We start from the raw sequence: 23,023 nt of genomic DNA, 5'->3' as shown, positions 1-23,023 counted from the left end.
GATATTAAGAAATTCATTAAAAGGTATATTTTATTTATACATTCTTTTAGGGTAGTGTTCTCATGTTCATGGTATTCTGTTCAGGTTTGACATTGAAACTCCAACACGTCTCCGCAAGGAAGTGGAAGATTTGACAGCCAACATGCAGGCCCTGATCAACCTGACGCCCAACACCCTAAAGTCTAGAGCATCAAGGAGGTAGGAGAATGAGTCTGATTTATAGTTTCTCGCAAAAGTTATTGGATGCTGAGACAAACCTTTATACTTTTTAGCTCACCTGATTGCTCAGGTGAGCTTTTGTGACTGGTCTTTGTTCGTCGTCCGTCCGTCCACATTTGTTCGTAAACACTAGAGGCCACATTTATTGTCCGATCTTCATGAAACTTGGTCAAAACCTTTGTCCCAATTAAATCTCGGTCGAGTTAGAAACCGGGTCATGCCGGGTCAACAACTAGGTCACTAGGTCAAAAAAACAACAACATGTAAACACTGTAGTAGTCACATTTCATGCCCACTCTTCATGTAACTTTGTCAAAATGTTTGTCTTAATGATATGTTGGTTGTGTTCAAAAGTGGTTCCGGTCCGCTGAAAAACATTGCCGCCAGTGGGCGGGGCAGTTTTCCATATTTGGCTATAGAGAAACCTTGTAAACACTCTAGAAGTAAAAATGTTTGCCCAATCATCATGAAAGTTGGTCAAAACATTGGTTTTATTGATTTCTCGGACGAGTTAAAAATGGTCCAGATTGGTGAAAAAACATGGCCACTAGTGGGCAGGGCATTTTTCTCTATATGAATATAGTGAAAACATGTGAACACTCAAGAATTTTTGACCCTATATTCATGAAACTTGGTCAGAACATTTGTTTCCTTGATATGAGAGTTGAGTTCAAAAATGGTTCCTGTCAGTTGAATAACATGGCTGCCGGGGGGGAAGTTTTTCTTATTTGGCTATAGAGAAACCTTGTAAACACCCTAGAAGTCACACTTTTTGCCCAATCATCATGAAAGATGGTCAAAACATTGGTTTTATTGATATCTTGGATGAGTTTGAAAATGGTCCAGATCGGTAAAAAAACATGGCCGCCAGTGGACAGGGCATTTTTCCCTATATGTTTATAGTGAAAACATGTGAACACTCTAGAAGTCACATTTTTAGCCCAATTTTCGTGAAATTTGGTCAGAACATTTGTTTCCTTGATATGAGAGTTGAGTTTAAAAATGGTTCCGGTCAGTTGAAAAACATGGCTGCCGGGGGGGAATTTTCTCATATTTATATAGTAAAAAAAGCTTGTGAACACTCTAGAAGTCACATTTTTTGCCCAATCATCATGAAACTTGGTGAAAAGATTGGTTTTATATATATCACATAATTAATGCCTTAATTATTGCCTTTAGATTTTCCAAATTTTCATTATATTATACAAAATCCTTGTAAACACTCTAGAGGTCACAATTTTGTCTCATCTGCTTGAGCTCCGTTCTTCTGTCCAGAACACCATTTGTTGGAGCTGTATCTTGCAGCTGCTTGAGCTCGTTCTGTCCAGAACACCTTTGTGTACAGAGCCTTATATCGCATCTGCTTGAGCTCCGTTCTTCTGTCCAGAACACCTTTGTGTCCTGAGGCTCAGGCTAGTGAGCATATCTCGCAGCTGCTTGACCTACTTTCTTCTGTCCAGAACACCTTTGTGTCCGGAGCTGTATCTCGCATCTGCTTGAGCCCCGTGCTTTTGTCCAGAACACCTTTGTGTGCAGAGCCATATTTCCCAGCTGCTTGACCTTCTTTCATCTGTCCAGAACACCTTTGTGTCCGGAGCTGTATCTGCTTGAGCCCCGTTCTTTTGTCCAGAACACCTTTGTGTGAAGGGTCATATTTCCCCGCTGCTTGAGCTCCTTGTTTTTGTCCAGAACACCTTTGTGTCTGGAGCTGTATCTTGCTGCTGCCTCAGCTCCATTCTTCTGTCCAGAACATCTTTGTGTCTGAAGCTGTACCACACAGCTGCCTCAGCTGCATTCTTCTGTCCAGAACACCTTTGTGTCTGGAGCTGTACCACACAGCTGCCTCAGCTCCATTCTTCTGTCCAGAACACTTTTGTGTCTGGAGCTGTATCTTGCAGCTGCTTGAACCTTCTTTGCAACTGATATTGCTACAGGTAAAATTTTAAATTATCAACTAAATTGCCCAATATCCCTTAAAACCTATGAAATTTTATTTCCAGGTCTCTTCACCTGGCTGCTACTCCATCCACACCCAAGACCCAGAGCTCTTAGACATGCACAGTAGTGTTCACATAAAGCCACATTGGATCCAGAAGAAGGGGAATGTAGGCTGTTTTACTTTAGCGATGCTTGATTGCCAATTTGGTTTTGTATTTGATGGGTTTTGTGAAGTGTTCACTTATGTACAGCTAGCATATGTAAGAGGCTTCTTCCACGTCCTTTTTATTATGTTGTTACTTTAAAAAAGTGATAAATTATGACTTTTTTGTGTACGTGCTGAAAAACATGTTGAATTTCTTTCCTTTCCATGTTATATGCATGACTGCAAACATGAAGACTTGATATGTGACAAATATTTATAATTTTGCAATATTATTGTCTATTAGCATATTATTATGTTAAAGATGATTTCTGAAATATGTATTCCTTGTTTTGTCAGTGTACATGTTTTACCAGTTTTATTTTACAATAAAAGTATGTAAGTGTGATCAAAGTTTTAATTTTAAAAGGAGATAATGAATATTTTCCGCATACATGCATGTGCAGGCGTCTGTCCAATGAACACTGCACTGTTAGTTCATACTTTATCTGGCAATTCAATTGTGATACCCACAGAGGATCACAATTTTACAATGTCTGCCACCACAGCTGCCCATAGCTGAAATATCAAGGTCTCACTTTGCAGTAGATCAAAAAGTGTCATGATGCACATTTTTGTTACCTAATTTCAGACCCTTTTCCATAAAGTTGCTGTTAAACTTTTCATAGTGTTTAGATCAATAATATTGATGTAAATAGCATAGATGTACAGCATTATAATTGTAAATATATGTGTTGTAAATATTTGTATTTAGTGCTTTTTAGTGCTGCAACAATACGCCAAAAAGCGTATTGCAATATATTGTCAGCTCAAAAACCTGTATTGCAATATATCGCAATATATTGCTTACTTGTACCAGAATTATAACTCGCCAATTACCCGATAATCCCGTATATTCCAGTTTTAAAGCAAATTCTGGTAAATGTTTACTATAAAAATGCTCAAGAATAACACAAAACACAAACATTCACCAATTTTCTTAAATATCAAATACATTTTGGCACTTGTTTCTTTTTAAAGATGTGATGAAATAACTCCCAATCGGGCGTTTTTTTCCCCACTGAACAGGCGTAAATCGCCTGACGTGATGTTCCCGTTTTATACAACACAAATACACCCACACTTTGCACGCGACGTTCTACATGTCTGTATAATTTTACCGCTCTTTTTATTGAGAAAAAGAATAAAGCACTTTTTTATTGTCGCGTTAGAATAACATTTCGGAAGCATGTTTCCAAAATTCGGATTACAAATTTAATAATGCTCATTTCAGAATCGAACGAAACATTTAGTTGTGCGTAATTAATTCAACGATAATTCGTTTAAAAGCATAGAATGAATGCTCCCATGTAACAACGCTACTCTGTATAATAGACTTTTTAGAATGCCATTTTTACGTAACAATTTATTTTTACAAAATACCGCTTTGTTTTGTTTACCTTGATATCATTATTTTGGATGGCTTTTCTGAACGAAATGTAGATGCATGTTTGTAAAATTTTCGTACCGGTATGACGAAAATCGTATCGCAATACAATATGCGGATAGCATATTGCGATATATACCGATATTCCGGTATATTGTTGCAGCACTAGTGCTTTTATTGTTATTCAGTAATAAGTGTTTTAATTAATATTCAGTATAAGTGTATTGTAAAATTAGTCATATTCTAGTCCCGTATAGCATTAATTGCTCACTCAGTATTCTTAGCTTGACTCTTCACCGAATATTCTGAGGTATACTGCTCTCCCATTTGTTGATGTCTGCAAAATGCTCTGGGTAAGGTTTAATGTGCAACAGCTCCCAAGGACTGTTTCCACAACAGGTATTCAACCACAATGAAACATGTTTTGTGGAGGGCGTTTTAAGGGCTGACTATACAACAGTAGCCATTATTCCGTCATGTTCCAGATCGCAATTTGTTTTCCCCCAACCCTTTTCCTTAATTCAAAATTTTTTGTAAGACTTTTACGTAATTTAAAATAGCTTGCAAAGTGTAAAAATAAAGTGATTGAAAGTTTTAATATCCATTCTTCTGTTTGAAGTAACTTGTTAATACTTTTTCACAAATTATAGATTAAAAAAATTTATGTTTCATATTTATAGTACGTAACGATAACATTCAAAATTCCACTGGTATATTTCATCGTCCCTAAATTATGAGCAAAAGCCCTATTAAAATCATCTTGTGGATTAAAGATTTATTAAATTAGAATCAAGTAAATGGTAAAAAGAACAAGTTTTTGGGGCGATTTGTACAGTCATAATATCAGGTTATAGACAGAACATGTACTTTGCACTATCAAAGCTGCAGAAGGGTGGAGCTAGCTGTTGTGGGGCAGCTCTTGTTTGTTGTTATCTTGTAAAATATAATTTGTAGAAAGTTCACAGCTTTTTGTTGTTTTTTCCTCATTTGTTACCAAATACATGACTCAATCTTCACTTAAATGTTTATTTTACTCAATGTTTATACATGTTTTATTTTTTTAAATGTTTTATTTCATAAGTTAAAATAAGATTATTTTTTTCATGTTTTATTGCCACATACAATATTTAGTGATGTTTACTTTTACTCAAATGTTCATCTCATGTTAAACCATATACTTATACATACGGTAGAACGTGACTTTGAAATAGGACATTCAACTTGGAAAAGATATGATTAGACTTTTTTTTACATCAAAAGTGTTCATTTCATGATTTGAATATTATTTTTTTATAATATTCTTTGTATACTTTTACAATAATTTGCACTTTCCATTACTTTTTCATAAAAAAGTGATTGTCTTTAGTTATGTTAACAATTTAAAACAGTATTTATGATCACATGTACACAGTTTTATATGTTGAGGATTTTTGAATTGAATTTAATAAGACATTCAATTTTGTAGTAAATTTTATTTATACAACTAATATGAAATGTTTATTGTCCCCTACCAGTTTCACAGGAGGGGACTTATGGTCTGCGCTCTGTGTGTCTGTCAGTTTGTGAGTCTGTCACACTGTTTTGGATCCTGCGATAACTTTAAAAGTTCCTAATATTTTTTCATGAAACTTGAAACATGGATAGCAATATGGACAGTATGCACATCATTTCATTGTGTTCCTACGTCAAAAATTCTGGTTGCTATAGCAACAAATAGATTAGAAATACTGTTGAAAATGGTGGTTTTCTGGATCCTGCGATAACTAAAAGTTCTTCAGTTTTGTTCATGAAACTTGAAATATGGATAGATGGCAATATGGAGATTATGCACGTCATTTCATTTTGTTCCTATGTCAAAAATTCTGGTTGCTATGGCAACAATTTTTTTTTAATCTGACAATGCTGGATTTCTGACAATGTTGGAGCCGGTAGGGGACATATATTGCTTGGCAATATTCTTTTTCAATTTGTGGTTTGTTAACATCAATAAATACAGTAAAACTGGATCAATGGAATTATTTAAACCAAACAGTTTGTTCGAAGAATGGTGTCTTATTCAAAATTCACACAATTGTGTGTTTACTGAAGATTACAATAGACAAGCATTTCACTTTGGTGTATCTTAACACTTTAAATAAATTTGTGTACATGTTCTTCTTTTATATTCAAATTTATGATATGAGCCGCGTTCTGATAAAACTCGGCTTAATGCATGTGCGTGAAATGCTGTCCCAGATTAACCTGTGCAGTCCGCACAGGCTTATCAGGGACGACACTTTCTGCTTTAATGGTATTTTTTATTTCCAAGAAGTCCCTCCTTACCAAAAATCAAGTTTAGGCGGAAAGTGTTGACCCTGATAAGCCTTTGCAGACTGCACAGGTTAATCTGGGATTATGCATAACGCACATGCATTAAGCCCAGTTTTCTCAGAACAAGGCTACTATGATGTATTTTACTCAAATGTACTTGGTTTGATATATCTGGGTAAACACAATGACTGTATGCTGGAATCTTTCATAATAAATACATTCATTGTAAATTTTAGGTAAAACAATGTAATTGTCTTCTCGGAGGTCATATCTGTAATAACTTTAGTTATAACTGCAGACACTGACTTGGTAATTAATCTATGAACAGCTGCACTTTATAATCATCCCTTGTTTTGTGTCCTTTTCTTATTGAGATTAATATTTATTATTTATTCATTTAAATTTAATTAATTATTCTTCTAATTTTTAGCTCGGCTGTTTTAGGAGAAAACCCAAGGTATTGTCATAGCCAGCTCGTCGTGCCATTCGCCATCCGTGTCGTGCTAAAACCTTTACATTGGCTCTAAAATCAAAGTGCTTCCACCTACCACTTTGAAACTTCATATGTAGATGCACCTTGATGGGTTCTACACGCCACACCCATTTTGGGGTCACTAGGTCAAGGTCACTGTGACCTCATTAAAAAAAAAAATCAATAAATAAATTCTAACAAGCTTTCATTATACCCCCATTAAACGAAGTTTAGGGGGGTGTATAGGAGTGAGCTTGTTGGTTGGTCCGTGTCCGCTCTCTAATTCAAGTAGTTTTAACCCAATCTTCACCAAACTTGGTCAGAAGTTGTATCTACATGATGTCTAGGCCAAGTTCGAACATGGTCCTTGCCGGATCAAAAACTAGGTCACGGGGTCACTTAGTGCGCTTTAAACATTCAGCATGTTGTCCGCTCTTTAATTCAAGTAGTTTTCATCAGAGCTTCACCAAACTTGGTCAGAAGTCAGAAGTTGTATCTAGATGATGTCTAGGCCAAGTTCGAACATGGGTCATGGCAGTTCAAAAACTAGGTCACGGGGGTCACTAAGTGCGTTTTAAACATTGAGCATGGTGTCCACTCTCTAATTCAAGTAGTTTTCATCCGATCTTCAACAAACTTGTTCAGAAGTTGTATCTAGATGATGTCTAGGTCAAGTATGAATATGGGTCATGCCGGGTCAAAAACTAGGTCACTGGGTCACTTAGTACTTTTTACACATTTAGCATGGTGTCTTCTCTCTAATTTAAGTAGGTTTCATCCGATCTTCACCACATTTGGTCAGAAGTTGTATCTTAATGATGTATAGGTCAAGTTCGAACATGGGCCATGCAGGGTCAAAAACTAGGTCACAGGGTCACTGCATTTTAAACATTAGACATGGTGTCCGCTGTTTTTTGTGAAGACAACATGCAAAATATTCTGTGTCAATGTAGCATGTGGGGGTATTCGTCACGTCTGTGACAAAGCTCTAGTTTATTCAAAACTGCAGGGGCAGCCGAGCGTTGGCACCCGTTATGTGGTGCTCTTGTTGTACCCAATGTGTATGTATTATATAAGCATCATCATGATGATTCTAATAAACATAAATGGAACAAAACTATTGGTATGCAGCATTATATTAATATTAGTGTATTGATTTTTACATGAACCTTTTCAACTTTTAAGTACAAGAAAAGTGTGAAAGTTTTACGTGTACAACAATTTCATTACAAAATTAATAGGAAATATGTTTTCAATGTGGTTTTATTTCATATTTAAAGGTGAAAGCAGCAGTATTTGTTCAAAAAGTTATATCTCAGACTTGCTGCTCATGCTTGAATGTGTAATCACTATGAATTAGAATCTCAAATAAACAGCTTTTGATATTAGCTTTGTGTCTATAATTTATACTGTCCGAACAATTTTAGGAATGTATATACATGTAGTACCACTTTGACCTTCTGTCTTTCTTTCCTCTTATCTTTGCATTTTACTTGCTACTTGTGGTAAGAATTCAATGCAACTTATGTAAATTTTCGTTACTCATCCCAGATATTCCACAAAAGCTCGACTATTCAGGCTATTGTTCTCTTTAATATGAGACACTAAACAAGATTTTAAATGTGACCAGCTCTTTTGCAGAATAATTTCCCGTTTTGTATGTAGAAACGTCAGGTTACCAGTAATAATTATTTTGCAATTGTTTTTATTTTTATACCAGGACAAAATACACAATTTGATTACTTGTATTGTTAAATTCTGGCAGTAAGCAGCCAGTTTTTTTTCTAAACAATATGTACATTAGCTTTAGAAAGTTAAATAAGATAATCAATATAGACCCAATATTACTCTCTCCATAAGTTGTCATATTTTCACATGTTCATATCATTGCTGTGTTGATTGAATGTCAACAAGTTTACAAAATGCATGGGAAGGCATGCTGACATTTACTAATATCCTTGTTTAGTCATTTAGTGCTCATGATTTCACTTGCTCTGTTCAGGTACCATCTCTTAACCTTTCAATAATTATGATAATCAACATCTTTGAAATCACATTTACTTTGTCATTGCAAATTGTTTAGTGTTTATTGCCTTATTTTTAACTGTATGGAACCAAGTTAGTGGTAGTTTTTATTTGTTCATTTATACACAAACAAATCAGTGCCTTGGATGAAACAAGAAAGTCTTCGTCATTCAAAGTGTATGGTCAACATATTGTCTAAACCCATGTATAAGCTATCAAAGTCTGCCAATAAAAGATCTTGTGTCGGATCAAATATTCGCAGGAAACAATGTCCTGAAATGGCAGAAGTAATGTAGAAACAAATAGTCGTACACATCAATGTCCCCATATCACAAAACTAGGGTCTGTACGAATGTCTGTAAAAAATGTCCGCAAATTACTGAACTACCGGTAGTTACTGTCAGTATTCATTCATTCATTTATTTCATATTTTAACAATTTGTAAAACATGGTACATAAAGCATATATTACACAGAAAATAAGTTTTATCTGCTTATGGCATAAGAAATAGCAAACCAATAATTTAAAATAGCATAACAGTTGATAAATGAAGCAAACAGAGATACATGTTTAAAAAAAATCAATAAATAATTTAACTAATATAAACATTTGAGACAGTAAAATAATAATACTATTATTGGTAAATAAATGTTATATATATATAAATGTTTGTGTGTACTAAAAATGTAAACCATGTCACAAACATTAAAATACAAGGATAGCACAAAAAGGAGAAGTAAATCCTTATTTCCATTGTGGTCCTTAATAAATTTAATGTAGTTGACCTAGGAACAACAACTAATTAAACCTTTATGAGCAAAATTGAATGCTGAATTAATCTCAGAGATCATTATCACAGACATGAAGTATAAAGTATCACAGAATTTACATTGCATTACTTTGCACTATTAAAATGCAAATAAAACTATAAAACTATATATAAAAAAACTCAAATAGTATCAAGCAGATGGCTTTTGAGGGTGTACTTGAAATTGGGGAGGTTCTTAGCCTGTCTCATATGTTGTGGCATTTCATTCCAGTGAGAACAACCTTGATATGCAAATGACTGTTTACCCAAACCTTTAACCTTGGGCAAACAAAATCTTCCAGTGTCTGTGAATGAATTACTGGAAGCACCAACTGACACTCTAAACCTAGTGGGATAGTTATGAATTGAGCTAAGTGGAATGAAATGCTCATTTAGGTAACCTGGTGATTTACCACTGTAGATTTTGAACACAAGGCACAACATGATTTGATCAACCCTTTTAGAGACTGGTAACCAGTTTAGCTTGACAAAATGACTTTGATCTATATGAGCCATTGCTTCAAGATCCAACGCAAATCTGATCATTCTGTTCTGGGTGACCTGTAATTTATTCCTTAGTTTCTAGTTAGTGGCCCCAAGATAAATAACAGAATCCTTAGCTTCAATAGGTTTACCATTGCATACAACATTAAGATGTGGTTCAGATTTTAACCTTGCTTTGGAGCCAAACAAAACAGATCCTGTCTTACCCAAATGCAAAGATAGCTTATTACAAATTAACCATTCACTTAGAACATTCATTTCGGAGCTCAAAACTAATTCAAGTTCAGACCTATCCTTACCAAATGCCAAAATACCAAAATCATCTGCACACAGTAACAACTTATTCTTTACTGCACCAGACATGTCATTGACGTAGATAATAAACAACAACGGTCCTAAAATAGAGCCCTGGGGAACACCACATGTTATCGTTGCTCAAGAAGATTGACTACCACGAACATCAACCATTCGATGCTGATCCGACAAATATGAAGTAAACCACTGAACAGTAACCTTTGAGACACCCAACACCTTCAACTTCATCAATAGGATGCCATGATCAACAGTATCAAAGGCTTTCTGCAAATCCAGCAAAACCATACCAACAAGATTACCTTTGTCCATTTGGAACCTAATGTTATCTAAAAGATGAATGAGACATGTGACTGGAAATCATACAGGAGATTATTTTAAGACAGATATTTTTCAACCTGATCAAAGATAACCTTTTCCAATGCTTTGGATATAGCACTAAGAACTGATACTGGGCGATAATTACCAACCTCCGTCTTGTCATTTTTCTTAAATAATGGGACCACTCGAGCTGACTTCAGGTCATCCGGTACAGAACCTTGGATGATGGACATATTAATTATGTGGGCAAGTGGGGCTAAAATCATTGGGGCAGCATCTTTCACAAATCGAGAGGAGATACCGTCTAACCCAGTAGCTTTATTTGAACTAAGAGAATTCAAATATTTGAAAATCTTACTTTCAGAGACAAGGGAAAAACTAAAATTATCAGCTTTGACACCCGATAGTGAAGAAAAACATGTCCATGAAAAAACAATGCCCATAACTAGTGTAAGAACGATTCTAAGCAAATCTCAAAACTGGTGTATGCATGAATATCAGAATAAACTATTTAATGGCAATATCTAAGTAAATCTCAAAACTGTTGTGTGAATGAATGTCAGAATTATGCTAATTTCTGTCAATTACAGAACAAGCGCGTGAACGAGTCTGTGCGAATAAATATGGGCCGTTCTCTGTGAAAATGGGGTTTAATGCATGTGCGTAAAAAGCCGTCCAAGATAAGAACAGGCTAATCAGAGACGACAGTTAACGCTTTTATAAAATTTTCTGTTCAAGAAACTCTCCATAGCAAAAATCAAGTTAAGGCGGAAATGTCGTCCCTGATTATACTTTGCGGACTGCACATGCTAATCCGGGGCGTCCCTTTACGCACATGCATTAAACCCCCTTTTCACAGCCTCGGCAATAATATTATAAGATTCTTTAATGTTTTTCTAAGTGGGCATTAAATCTTTTTTTTTTTTTTTGGGGGGGGGGGGGTGAATTTCACAGAAAATTGCGAATATAATTGCGAAACAATTCGAATCGACAACTCATATCAATTTGAGCACCAGCTTCAAGTACTATATTTAACGTGTCACATACGATGTGCACATGTTGTTTATAAACCGTACTGAAAAGCACGTACCGCGTAATCATCTGTATATGTATCAATTGATTTCGTGTATTATCTAGTGTCGTGTTTCCGGAATTTATGCGATTCCAGTATTTAATGGTTTCGTCAGTTATTTGGTGCCAGTGAAATCAATATGCGACCTTATTATTTTCTATGATTTTATTATACATCTGAATGACAACATTGTAAAGTAGAAGTAGTTTAATATTTTTTCTCTCCAGTTACAAAAAAGCAAGTATTTATAACTATTTCATGACTATGAGATAGGTGTATGGTATGGTTCTTTTGTGTTCGTTCGTTTTGATTTTTTTTTAATTTTCATATCGAATTTTGAAGTAAACCATTAGCTGGAATACCATAATTTTCCGTGAGCAAAAGTATTTGGCATACTTAAAGGGGCCTTTTCACGTTTTGGTTAATTGACAAAAGTTGCTTCAGATTCGCAAATTTTCGAGTTGTGATATTTGTGAGGAAACAGTAATACTGAACATTTACCATGCTCTAAAATTTTAATTGTATGCATCTTTTGACGATTTAAAAACCTGAAATTTATAAAGCGTTGCAACGCGAAACGATTGAATAATTTGGAAAGTTCGGTTGTTGTCGTTATATTTTATGAAACTATGAGGATTGCTTATATAAAATATAAAATACATCCGTCATTTTATGAACACGGATGGTCGAGTGGTCTTAGCAGTTGACTTTTACTCCAGGACTCCAGGGGTCAGTGGTTCGAGCCCAGTTAAGGGTTACTTTTTTATTCAATTGTATTCTTGTTGTTTTATTAACTGGAGCTTTTTAAATCCAATGTTTACATTTATCAATATGAAGCATTTAATGACAAACTTCAATACATGAAAAAATCTGTGAAAAGGATACTTTAAGCGGTTTTGTAACCATTTGAACTTCCAATATCAGGCACATCCTGAATTTCGTCTTGTTTATTTTATGACTGATATGATCCGTTGCCGTTTCACGTTTAAGGTATTATCCGTATTGGTTTGGCCAGGGACCTATACAAACAAATAGGACTCTGGTTAGGCAACGTGATCATTGGTTCTTAAATGTTTTGAGCCTCTATTGTACTTACGTATCTGTAGGGAGTAGAATGTTGCAAATAGGATCACATAATGACCGCTCGCAATACGAAGATTTCTTCTGATCAAATCAGTTTAATCTTACAGATCCGTTTATATCTCAAATGATGATTGGTTGTTTCGTTTTAAAATAAAGGGTGAGAACAAAGACCTGTTCAATCACTGTTTATCAGAGGCGCAGCGACAGTATTCAGCGCCCGGGTACAATGTATAAATTGTGCAGCCCTATCACTCAACGTGAAACTTTGAAGTACAGTACATGTATTCGGTTCCATTGAAAAAAGAGCACATAAGTCGATGCTCATTATACCAAAATAACACTATCACCAAATCAGGCAAAGTCGACGACACACGACGGACAAAGGTGGACCACAAAAGCTCAACTTGAGAACGTTGTGCTCAGGTTAGCTAAAAAGATACCATAGGAAGACAATTTGGAGAAAATTATATGCAAAACTGCTACAACGGCAACAAAAATGATATTAACGGTTAGTCTATATCAACAGCCACCCAACATGCCAATGCCAAAAATGCATTATACTTAATACTAACATCTCCCCTTCATGCCCGCAAATTTTGTCAATGATAGCATCAAAGTCTTTTTTCAACTGTTTTCTTCTCTATACTGATAATTGCACAATCACAGCGATGATCTTGTCCCATCAATGCCCTAAGATAATAGAGATTTGGCATGAGCTTGCTGAAGGAAAGCTCGCAACTGGCTATTGATACTGCTTTTGTAACAAGAATTTGCAAGGCAATACGCACATTTGGAAACACATAACAATACGACACAATAAAAAAATAAAGTGTCAAAGGTCTCGATTGTAAGGCATCACCTCTCGTAGTAGGTAACATTTTACAGGAATCTCGTTGAAAAGTTACATGTATTTGCATTCTATTCAGTGTCATAAAAAAATTGCTCAATCGAAGCAATTTTTGCGAAGGATAATCAATTCTCGCTTTGAACAAGATTGTGGACATCCAGTAGAAATTCGAAAATTGGGGAATGAGATGAATTGGTCTAGCTGTTATTTCCTGATGAAATCTATCCAAAAGACTCCTCCTTACGCACACAATTAACCTTCTCATCTGCAGAAAGCTCGCTATCCCGCCGTGCCAACTTTACGGGCATCCACCTCCTTCTCCTGATTCGTCTTTTAATTTAAATCCCCCATTCTTCACATGTTATCTTTGCACTATTAAGTGCGTGTTAGCACAAACAATCGTGCGTTGAGTTAATTTGTATTTCGAATGTTTTAAGATCATATGCTGCATCATTGACCTTCTGCATCAGTTCTAGTATCATTTGACTGATTCGTATTAAAGTTTCTCTAGCAAATTTTCTTCAAATAGTTCCCTTAACCCCTAAAAGTTTGCTTTAACAACTTCAAATCTAGCGCTTCATCTGTTTTAAAATTCCGACTGAACATTGTTGGTAATAACTTTATTACACGAAATACTTTAGGACTGTATGCTTACTTGTGGTTCGAATTTGTTTACTTTACATGAACAATAAAAATTGGCAATGCTTTTAGGATCATTTGAGCCTTACTCACAACTATTCTACTTACGCGTGGGACCAACGAATTTCTCACAATCGTCCTAGAAAACTAAGAAACAAGAAATATCTTTAAAAAAAAGATATACGGCGTTGATTGTGGTTGGAGATGGTGAAAGGTGAAGAGTCCAATGAATGAGATGTCTTTCTGTGCAGTTCTTAGCTGCATCACACGCAGTTCGGGATGTTACGCGGAGTTTTCGCGGCTTATTTTACATTCTTACATATTGCTGGTCATAAACCTATAGTTACAAAACAGAAAACCAAAAGAAGAATGGGAGTGAAATTAAAACATATGAGTCAACCGGCCACACGCGAAGTATCCGTACATATTTTTTATATTTATACGCGCGTTCTTCGAACAAACCTGTTTTAGTGGTTTGTCGGGCATTGCTATTTGATGCGATTATTAACAGTATCGAGAATCATCGCGCTAATGCTTAATACATTAGTCAATATGGTGGAGTAATTCTTGTTAAATTAATCAAAAATTATATGTATCATGGTATTGTTGCAAACACATTAAGAATCTATTATTGACATACCATAATTATATAGCTGAATAATGTATCTTCATTTAACATATTTCTGGTCTAAAGAAAATTCTAGTTCACCTAGTTCACGCGATAGCGTCTATATTATATAACGATTATTTTACTAGCCGCGAACCGACCCTGATACCTTGCGGGTTGGAATGCAATGCATAAAAATGAGGCCACGCTCCCACTGCTGAAACGACGGCTTGTTTAAAACTTTATACGTTTACATGTTAAATGTTCAATTCCGAAAACAATTTGAAATGGTTTGGCCCAAACGATTATCAGAAAAAGGGAAAACCGATACTTTTTTATGAACTTAAATATACTAGTACACAGACAGGAATATGGAAGTAATTACTAAATATGAGAACATAGCCTTTAAGTACAAACGCTCTGGCGCTGCCAATCCTCTGAAAATAAAAGGTGCTAGCACAAACTGTATTGATGTCAAGAGTTGAGTGTAAAGCTGTACTATCTATCAAGCCTTTTCATTAGAGATTAAATTGTTTCATGCTGAACACGCAGAAAAACAGTGTTACAAAGACGTGGTCATGTTTCCAATGTTCTGGTGGTATGCTCAAATCAGCCAATGAAGTGTATTAATTCGTGTCTAGCCGCGGGAAATTTTATTTGAATTTTATTGGACACTTACAAAGGTCAGGTCAGGTCAAAAGTGACGTTAAACAGCTATGCCGAAAAACACCTCTATAAAAAGAACGTCTCTCTTTGTTATTGCCTAGTCTCATAATGGGCGCCTTAATTCAAGGTCGTATTTCCAGAACGAGACTGCTAGTCAGCTCAGAACCGGTTCTACATTACCTAGACACCCGTTCGCTCTATCGTAGTAGACAGGTGTCTGGTGCTATAAATTCTAGTCCCACACGAATATGTTCGTTGGCGCCCGTTGCTAATTGCCCTCCATGCCCCCTCCCTCGCTACGCCTCTGCTGTTTATTGATAGATTTTTGTTAAGACCTCCCAAAGCTGAATCTTGAATCGTTGAATATCTTCCGAATACAACAAATAAATATGGCGAGAACATTGCTGTGTCAATAAGTGCAAAATTGTTACTACAACTGAATGCTTATATCGTGATGGTTTTATACGTTCGTCGAATTGGTGATGATAACGATGAAATTAGTTTTATCGCTGACGACGATCGAAACAGGCACTTCATATTTTTTACCATGCCCAATGGCGTTCTGTGACAAAAATGTCTAATCGACAGCAAAGTGACAGGTATTGATTATATTGCATTTGGCCTCTTCGAAGCAATCTTAAATGTTACTACTATTTGTTTCGTTTCTGTACAAGCATTGTACAACCTTGGCAATCAACTGGTATCGAAAATTAAAATAAATGGATTTCCAAAAACAAAGACCGGTCCAAAAAAGGCAAAAGCTTGTATCCTCTGTTCCTTTAAGTATAACTTCGTGCAGCCTTATAACATCTTGTACTTGATATATACTTAAGGTGACGAATAATAATGGTTTCACAGTAAATGAAACCATGTTTGTCTTATCCCATTTTCTAACGATAATCTTGTCAGAAGTTTTGCCAGTAAAATGAGTAAACTGAACGCTAACAATTTGCAAACACTCGTTTCGGTGACATACACCAACTGAACAGATTACTAATAAATATGTTGTTGTTGTGTTTAACGTTTAATGCATCGTTCCTTATCTCATGCATTTCATTAATTCCTTCTAAATGTGTGATCTCCATCGTTAATTTGATCGTTATTTGCTATTTTCGCCGAGAGTCACAATTTATGCTATAGTCTGGTTAAGTCGTGGGTAATTTTCATAAAGTTGTTACATCACAAATATTTTATAAATATATGACTATTAATCATAATGAAAATACTTATTAACCTTTCTTCTTTAAGATTTGTTGCTTTTTTCCAAATGTTTATCGTCTTTAAACATCAAAATAATCGACTGTGTTGATAGTGTCAAACTACCATCATGAAAATAAGCTTCAGGTTGATTCGTGGGTTTTGATTGGCTGCCAGAATTTCAAGATTTGCATACTATAAATAGCCTTTAAACTGACCTTGCAGGACAGGTTAATTTCTTCTGAAAAAATGTCAACAGACGAGGTAGCATGGTAAATACTCATAAATAAACAATTTTGTGTTACTTTGAAACACTATATAAACAATACATAAATGAGAATATACTTAATAAGGACCTATCAAGTTATGATGAATTACACTATTTACTTGTTTTTGACGCATTTTTGATCGGAAAAAAATGGTGACCGTGTCAAAACATTTTTCCGTAAGGAACTGCATCATGTGCGAACGTTCTATCGCGAGATTTCACGCGATTTCTATACCCACGAATCAAACAGAAACCACGACTCAACCATTAACAACCATATTTGCTGTATTGTACGCCATCTTGTTGCAGGTGCGCATAGCAACGTAAACACGTATTATATGTCCGCCTTATACGTGATTCGCATTTTGTTTATTTAGAAAACATTACAGTAGAGCTAATTATGTCAATAATTAATTATTTAAGTCTAAAATAAATGTTTTGATATTACTGTATTATGCATGAAATGCACATTTTCCACGAGGAAAATCTAGGTTTTCAATAAAAGTCTCAGAAGTAACTGTCCACTATTTTATCGTGGACCAGTACACATTACCGACCAATTAATGTGCTCAGTATAAGCCACTGAAATTATCGATAAATATTGACACGGAGTTATTCACGCTTGACTAATTCATAACTGAGCGAATCTTTGCGGCCTTGGGGCCATACTCTGATACTTGTCGGCAAAGTAGTTTGGACAAAGGGCTATTAAGATGTTATCAATAAGGGCGCTGAAAACAGCGGGTGGTCATGTCATGAAAGGGCAGCGTGGCGCTAAATAACTTTGAAAGGGGCAGCGTGGCGCAACAAAAAAATGGCATGGGGCAGCGCCACGCTAAAACGGCCTGGGAAAAACACTAACCATTTTACAATCAAGTCATTGACAAACATATTAGCCGCGTCCGTCTGGTGAAGGAAATGTGCAGATTTTAAAAATTGTTTGGGCTATTTCTATGGGAACAGGGTCAGAAAAACGGGCAATTGCTATCATATTTATTGTTTTTTCCTCATGATTGTTGTCTTATCGGCTGTGGAAATTCTAGCGTTACAAAAAGGAACAGTTTTCGGGTATGTGCGTTCGAATGTTGCTTAGAAGTTTATGTCATAAAAAAGTACACAATCTTATAAGGCTGCACAAAGTTATAAGAATAGAGGATACCTTTCCTGTCAAATAAAGTTATTGTCCCCTACTGGTTTCACCGGAGGGGACTTATGGTTTGCGCTCCGTCCGTCCGTCACACTTTTCTGGATCCTGCGATAACTTTAAAAGTTCTTAATATTTTTTCATGAAACTTGAAACATGGATAGATGGCATTATGGACATTATGCACGTCATTTCATTTTGTTCCTACGTCAAAAATTCTGGTTGCAATGGCAACAAATAGACAAGAAATACTGCTGAAAATGGTGGTTTTTCTGGATCCTGCGATAACTTAAAAAGTTCTTAATATTTTTTCATGAAACTTGGAACATTGATAGATGGCAATATGGACATTATGCATGTCATTTCATTTTGTTCCTACGTCAAAAATTGTGGTTGCTATGGCAACCAGAAAAGAAAAAAAATTCTGAAAATGGTGGAATTTCTGACAATGGTGGAGCCGGTAGGGGACCATATTGCTTGACAATAGTCTTGTTTTAAACTGTAAATAATTAAATATATGCGTAGTGTAAATGCTGCATTTTGTATATAAAAAAAATAAAAACTTTTTTTTTGAAACTTTCAATTTTTTGGACCGCAATAGACCCTTTTCACAATAAGCCAAAATTGATAAGAGCACAAAGTCACGTGACTCGTAGAACTCCAGAACGAGGCTGAACGTGTATAAATTTTCAATAGTCCCGCTCAACACCGCATCTGATTTAAACCTTTCACTCTTTTGAACATTAGGCGATGTAACGACTCAAAAAATACAATATGACATTGTCAGAATAAGTTATAAATATGTACTTGACATTATAAGTGTCAATACATTAAATAAATTGTCTTAATAAAAGTACTTGTTTTCTTCATATTTCACACATTTGACACGCTTCGTTAGAGCTTTTATATCGCGCTGTTTGAATAAAGATCTATCTTGTTTATTGATACATCTGTGGTTTAATAGCCCCTGTGTTCCGGATAAATCCATTATCTTGTTATGATCAGATACTGTGCCGACAAATACTAAATAACAGCATGGTGTCATAAACCACCCGTGGTAGATGCCTGGTCATTGAACACCATGTATGGTACTCCAATATCTGTCGGGGTAGAAGTATTGCGTAGTCATTTCTAAGACTAATGTAACGCCAAATACTCAAACTAAATTTTGTATGGATATAAGCCAGTGTAAATCATAATTATACAGAGAATGCTGGACATTCGTCCTAGCCTTTTTTTCACACAGGCGGACATTCGTTCCTATGTTTTTGACAATGCAGATAATGGTTCCTACATAATTTTGACAGTGCGGACATTCGTTCCTTTGTTATTTGGACAGCCCAGAGATTCGTTCCTGAATAATTGCTATCCCCGTCATTATTATCACATTTTATCAAAATAATATGACACTGGGCATTGTATCCGATATTTTAATATGTCGTTATTAAAATAGTTAAAAAAATAATTTATTCATATTTTCCGTTATACTTTATATTGTTTTACTATTTTTTCGTGATCATGATAATGAAAACGTTAAAAAATATTCGATATATATTGACTTACACTGAGATCTCTAATTTGCCAAACCGTGCAGAAATCTGGGCGTTAAAACCATTTAGGAGTATATATATATATATCTCGTCTGTCTAAATAATGTTGGAACGATTGTCCGGGATGTATAAATAGCGTGTGAATGAATGTCCTGGTAGTATAACAACATATGAATGTATGTCCGCCTTATCAAAATAAGCGTAGGAACGATTCTCCTTGTGAAAGAATTTTCGGATACATAGTTAAGTGCTTAATACTTATTAATACATTTGAAATATTTATTAACTTTTATGCTAAACACAAAACCTATTTAGCGGGTACCGCTAAAATAAAACTTCGTCATTACATAGTCTTATAAAGAGTGTTCGTTGGTGTATGGAAGAACACAATTAAAACAAGCATTTTCATTGACCGGGGTTAAAGAATTTTTCCGAAAAATAAAGACACACACTCACACAAGAGATATTTACATATGTATGACATGAAGTGACATATATTTATCACTCATAATCACGTTAAAAGAGAAATCAAGGTGCATGCATAGACAGATCAGTTTGCTCCATGTTCGTATTTTCACCTGTATAAAATAACATTAATTAAAGTTAAACGAAAAATGACATAACATTTAAAAAGTTCATGTGCTTTGTATTTTCTATTGCTTTTTCTTATGATTGAGTCAATACACATTTTACACGTTCGATCGTTCGTGAAAAATATTACAGACCAACAAACAGAGACTTTAAGTTATATAATAACGTTTTGTATTATACAACTTTTGTATATCTTTGTTTTGTGCACTTATCAATGTTTATTCTTCGGATCACATTTGCTCTGATGTCAATAGGTATCTTGAATGTGAATAAAATGTATATACACGTATACACTAGTGCAGGGATTTCAATAGACGCAGAATCCTGCGTTTTGACGCGAGCAAATTAAAAATGACTCATTTTTGACGCAACCCTTTTTTCTGCTGTGCGTCATTTTGACGCGTCGAAAATTTGACCGTGCGTCAGTCAGTTAACATCTCGAGTTCCATGAATAAATCCCGCTGTGCTTCTTATTGAAATCAATGTTTCAGTATTTGAAACTCTGTCTATAATCGAGGGTATACCCCGGGCGTTGTTTATCTTATCTCATCTCTTCCAAAACACATGTCACCGTCTAAATAATGCGTGCCCACTAACTGGGTAATTAGCAGCAGTGATTACGTGATAATTGATTGACCATCCGATAATTGCAGGTTTTTTGCAGGCTTTTCAGACGGCACGGTTAAAGAAAGTCGGCGAAATTAATTAAAGTAAAAACCATATTGATCAAAGGTCTTTTAATTACGTAGATCCAATAGTAGATCGAAGTCCAGCGAGTTTTGCCAGTTGTTAATCCACCGATAATTACGAGTAACACCCATTTTGTATAAACTGGAATCACAGTTCAATTTTTATACTAACAAGTAATAATACTACACATAAACATTGAGAAAACACATTTTCTCGATAAGATATAAATTATCCGAGTAGAATTAAATTGCTGCGTCATGACCTTCGACATTGTAAATGGCGGACTTAACATTCAACCCGCGTATCTACAATTCAAAGCTGGCGATTGAAATTGCAAGTTATGGCGATTCAATAATGGAGAAAGCATTAACTGGATTTAACAAACATTTAATAAGGTTTGTTACACCCGATAACAACAAGAAAAATTTGGATTATTAAAGTAAATCCACTACAGGTAAGGCATTTCAAAGTGTACATATTTCGGACATGTATAGTATTCGGATAAACAGTAATAGATATACTAGATGTTCCATGCATTTAGATTGCGTTTTATTAGAAAAGCTATCATAGGGATGATGATAATATAATGACGATAAATATGTGATGAAAAGGTGCTACCGGTACATATCTTAAATTATTAAAATGTGTTAAAAGACTTAAATGTGTTATAACTATAAGGAAGTATATTTAATGTACCAATTCATTAAAATATGTTGTGTTATGTATCATGGTATTGTTATTTAATAAAGCAGTATAAATTTTAAAGATATTGTGTTACTCTTAGAGCATATTTTTATCTAAAAAATTGAATAATACAGACAAAAACACAATTAACGCGCTTCAAAATTGACCCCACCATTTTTCAATTTGACTCCTCAAAATTTCAGTCCAGGGGTCATTGACTCCTGGTTTTTAAAATCTATTGAAATCCCTGCTAGTCGTACTATATACTAGGGCTTTCAAATATAACTTAGGTGTGAGAATATTTATTTTATAACCCCTCATCAATTTATTAACTAAACAACACATCCATGTATGCACGTGTTAGCCGTAATTGTAACCAGTGTCAGTGCTTATGAAAATCCCGAATGTAATTAATAAAAATCAACTGGTTCATAATCATCGATATGCTCCGCCAAAGATCTATACACGTTCAGCCTCATTCTGAAATTTGACACGTCACGTGATATGTAAAAATAGCAACAGTGGTAGTATTATGAAACTGGTCTATTGGGAATTTGTATTTTTTCCCAATTGGGAAAGTGACAATTTCCGGTACTTTATAAAGAAGGAAACTAATAGATGTGATTGGATGCTTTAGTACTGTTTATTAGACCCAGGTAAAGAAAGATAATAAAGTGTGACTTTTTGTTTACTGATATCGCTAGTTGCCTCCCTTGTTAATTCATGCTACCATCATAGCCCTCTTCTTTTAATACTACTTTTATAGAGGATTTAATTGTTTTCTTAGAACATTTTATAACCAAAAAAACATTTAAAGGGCAGAGGATCTGTTTATTTAATCACTTCAAACAATGCATATAATTATCTTAAGTTTTTGTTGCATGGCTTCAAAAATTTGTCTAGGCAAAAGAAAATATCAAAGAACTGAACTTTGCTGTGAACGATATATTCAATAATTTCACACATGATTATACATAAATATTTTAGCCTTGGTTGCCCAACCTCATTTTAAGCTCACCTGAGCACAATCTACTCATGGTGAGCTTTTGACTTTGTGATCACCTTTTGTCCGTCATGCGTTGTGCATCGTGCTGCCTCAAAATTTGCCTTGTTAACACCCTAGAGGCCACATTTATTGTCTAATTTAATGTAATTTTAATGAAATTTCTTCAGAAGATACATCTTAATGATATCTAAAATGGGTTCGAAAATTGGCATGGTTGGTTGAAAAACATGGCCGCCAGGGGGCGGGCATTTTTTCATATATGGCTGTATATGGCTATAGTCAATCATTGTTAACACTCTAGATGCCACATTTATTGTCCAATCTTCATGAAACTTGGTCAGAAGATTTGTCCAAATGATATCTTTGATGAGTTTGAAAATGATTCCTGTTGACTGAAAAACATGGCCTCCATTGGGTGGGGCATTTTTCCTTATATGGCTATGGTTAACCTTGTTAACACTCTCGAGGCCACATTAAATGT

The 23,023-nt window shown here is 35.1% G+C and overlaps 2 protein-coding genes across 2 annotated transcripts in view; both read left to right on the top strand.

Moving 5' to 3' along the window:
- Nucleotides 1-7,916, top strand: part of LOC127856444 (uncharacterized) — a 14,502-nt gene extending 6,586 nt beyond the window's left edge. The window contains exons 5-6 of the mRNA XM_052392655.1: nucleotides 85-198; nucleotides 2,220-7,916. Of these exons, the coding sequence (XP_052248615.1) occupies nucleotides 85-198; nucleotides 2,220-2,271 (166 nt within the window). The 3' untranslated portion in view covers nucleotides 2,272-7,916. The remainder of the gene's footprint in view (nucleotides 1-84; nucleotides 199-2,219) is intronic.
- Nucleotides 7,917-15,944: 8,028 nt separating this feature from the next.
- LOC127858316 (histone-lysine N-methyltransferase 2D-like) overlaps nucleotides 15,945-23,023 on the top strand; it is a 122,684-nt gene continuing 115,605 nt past the window's right edge. The window contains exon 1 of the mRNA XM_052395389.1: nucleotides 15,945-16,011. Within this exon, the coding sequence (XP_052251349.1) occupies nucleotides 15,986-16,011 (26 nt within the window). The 5' untranslated portion in view covers nucleotides 15,945-15,985. The remainder of the gene's footprint in view (nucleotides 16,012-23,023) is intronic.

The sequence above is a fragment of the Dreissena polymorpha genome, chromosome 1 (assembly GCF_020536995.1).
Source record: "Dreissena polymorpha isolate Duluth1 chromosome 1, UMN_Dpol_1.0, whole genome shotgun sequence".
Taxonomy (NCBI): domain Eukaryota; kingdom Metazoa; phylum Mollusca; class Bivalvia; order Myida; family Dreissenidae; genus Dreissena; species Dreissena polymorpha.
This window is presented reverse-complemented; position numbering and strand designations above follow the sequence as displayed.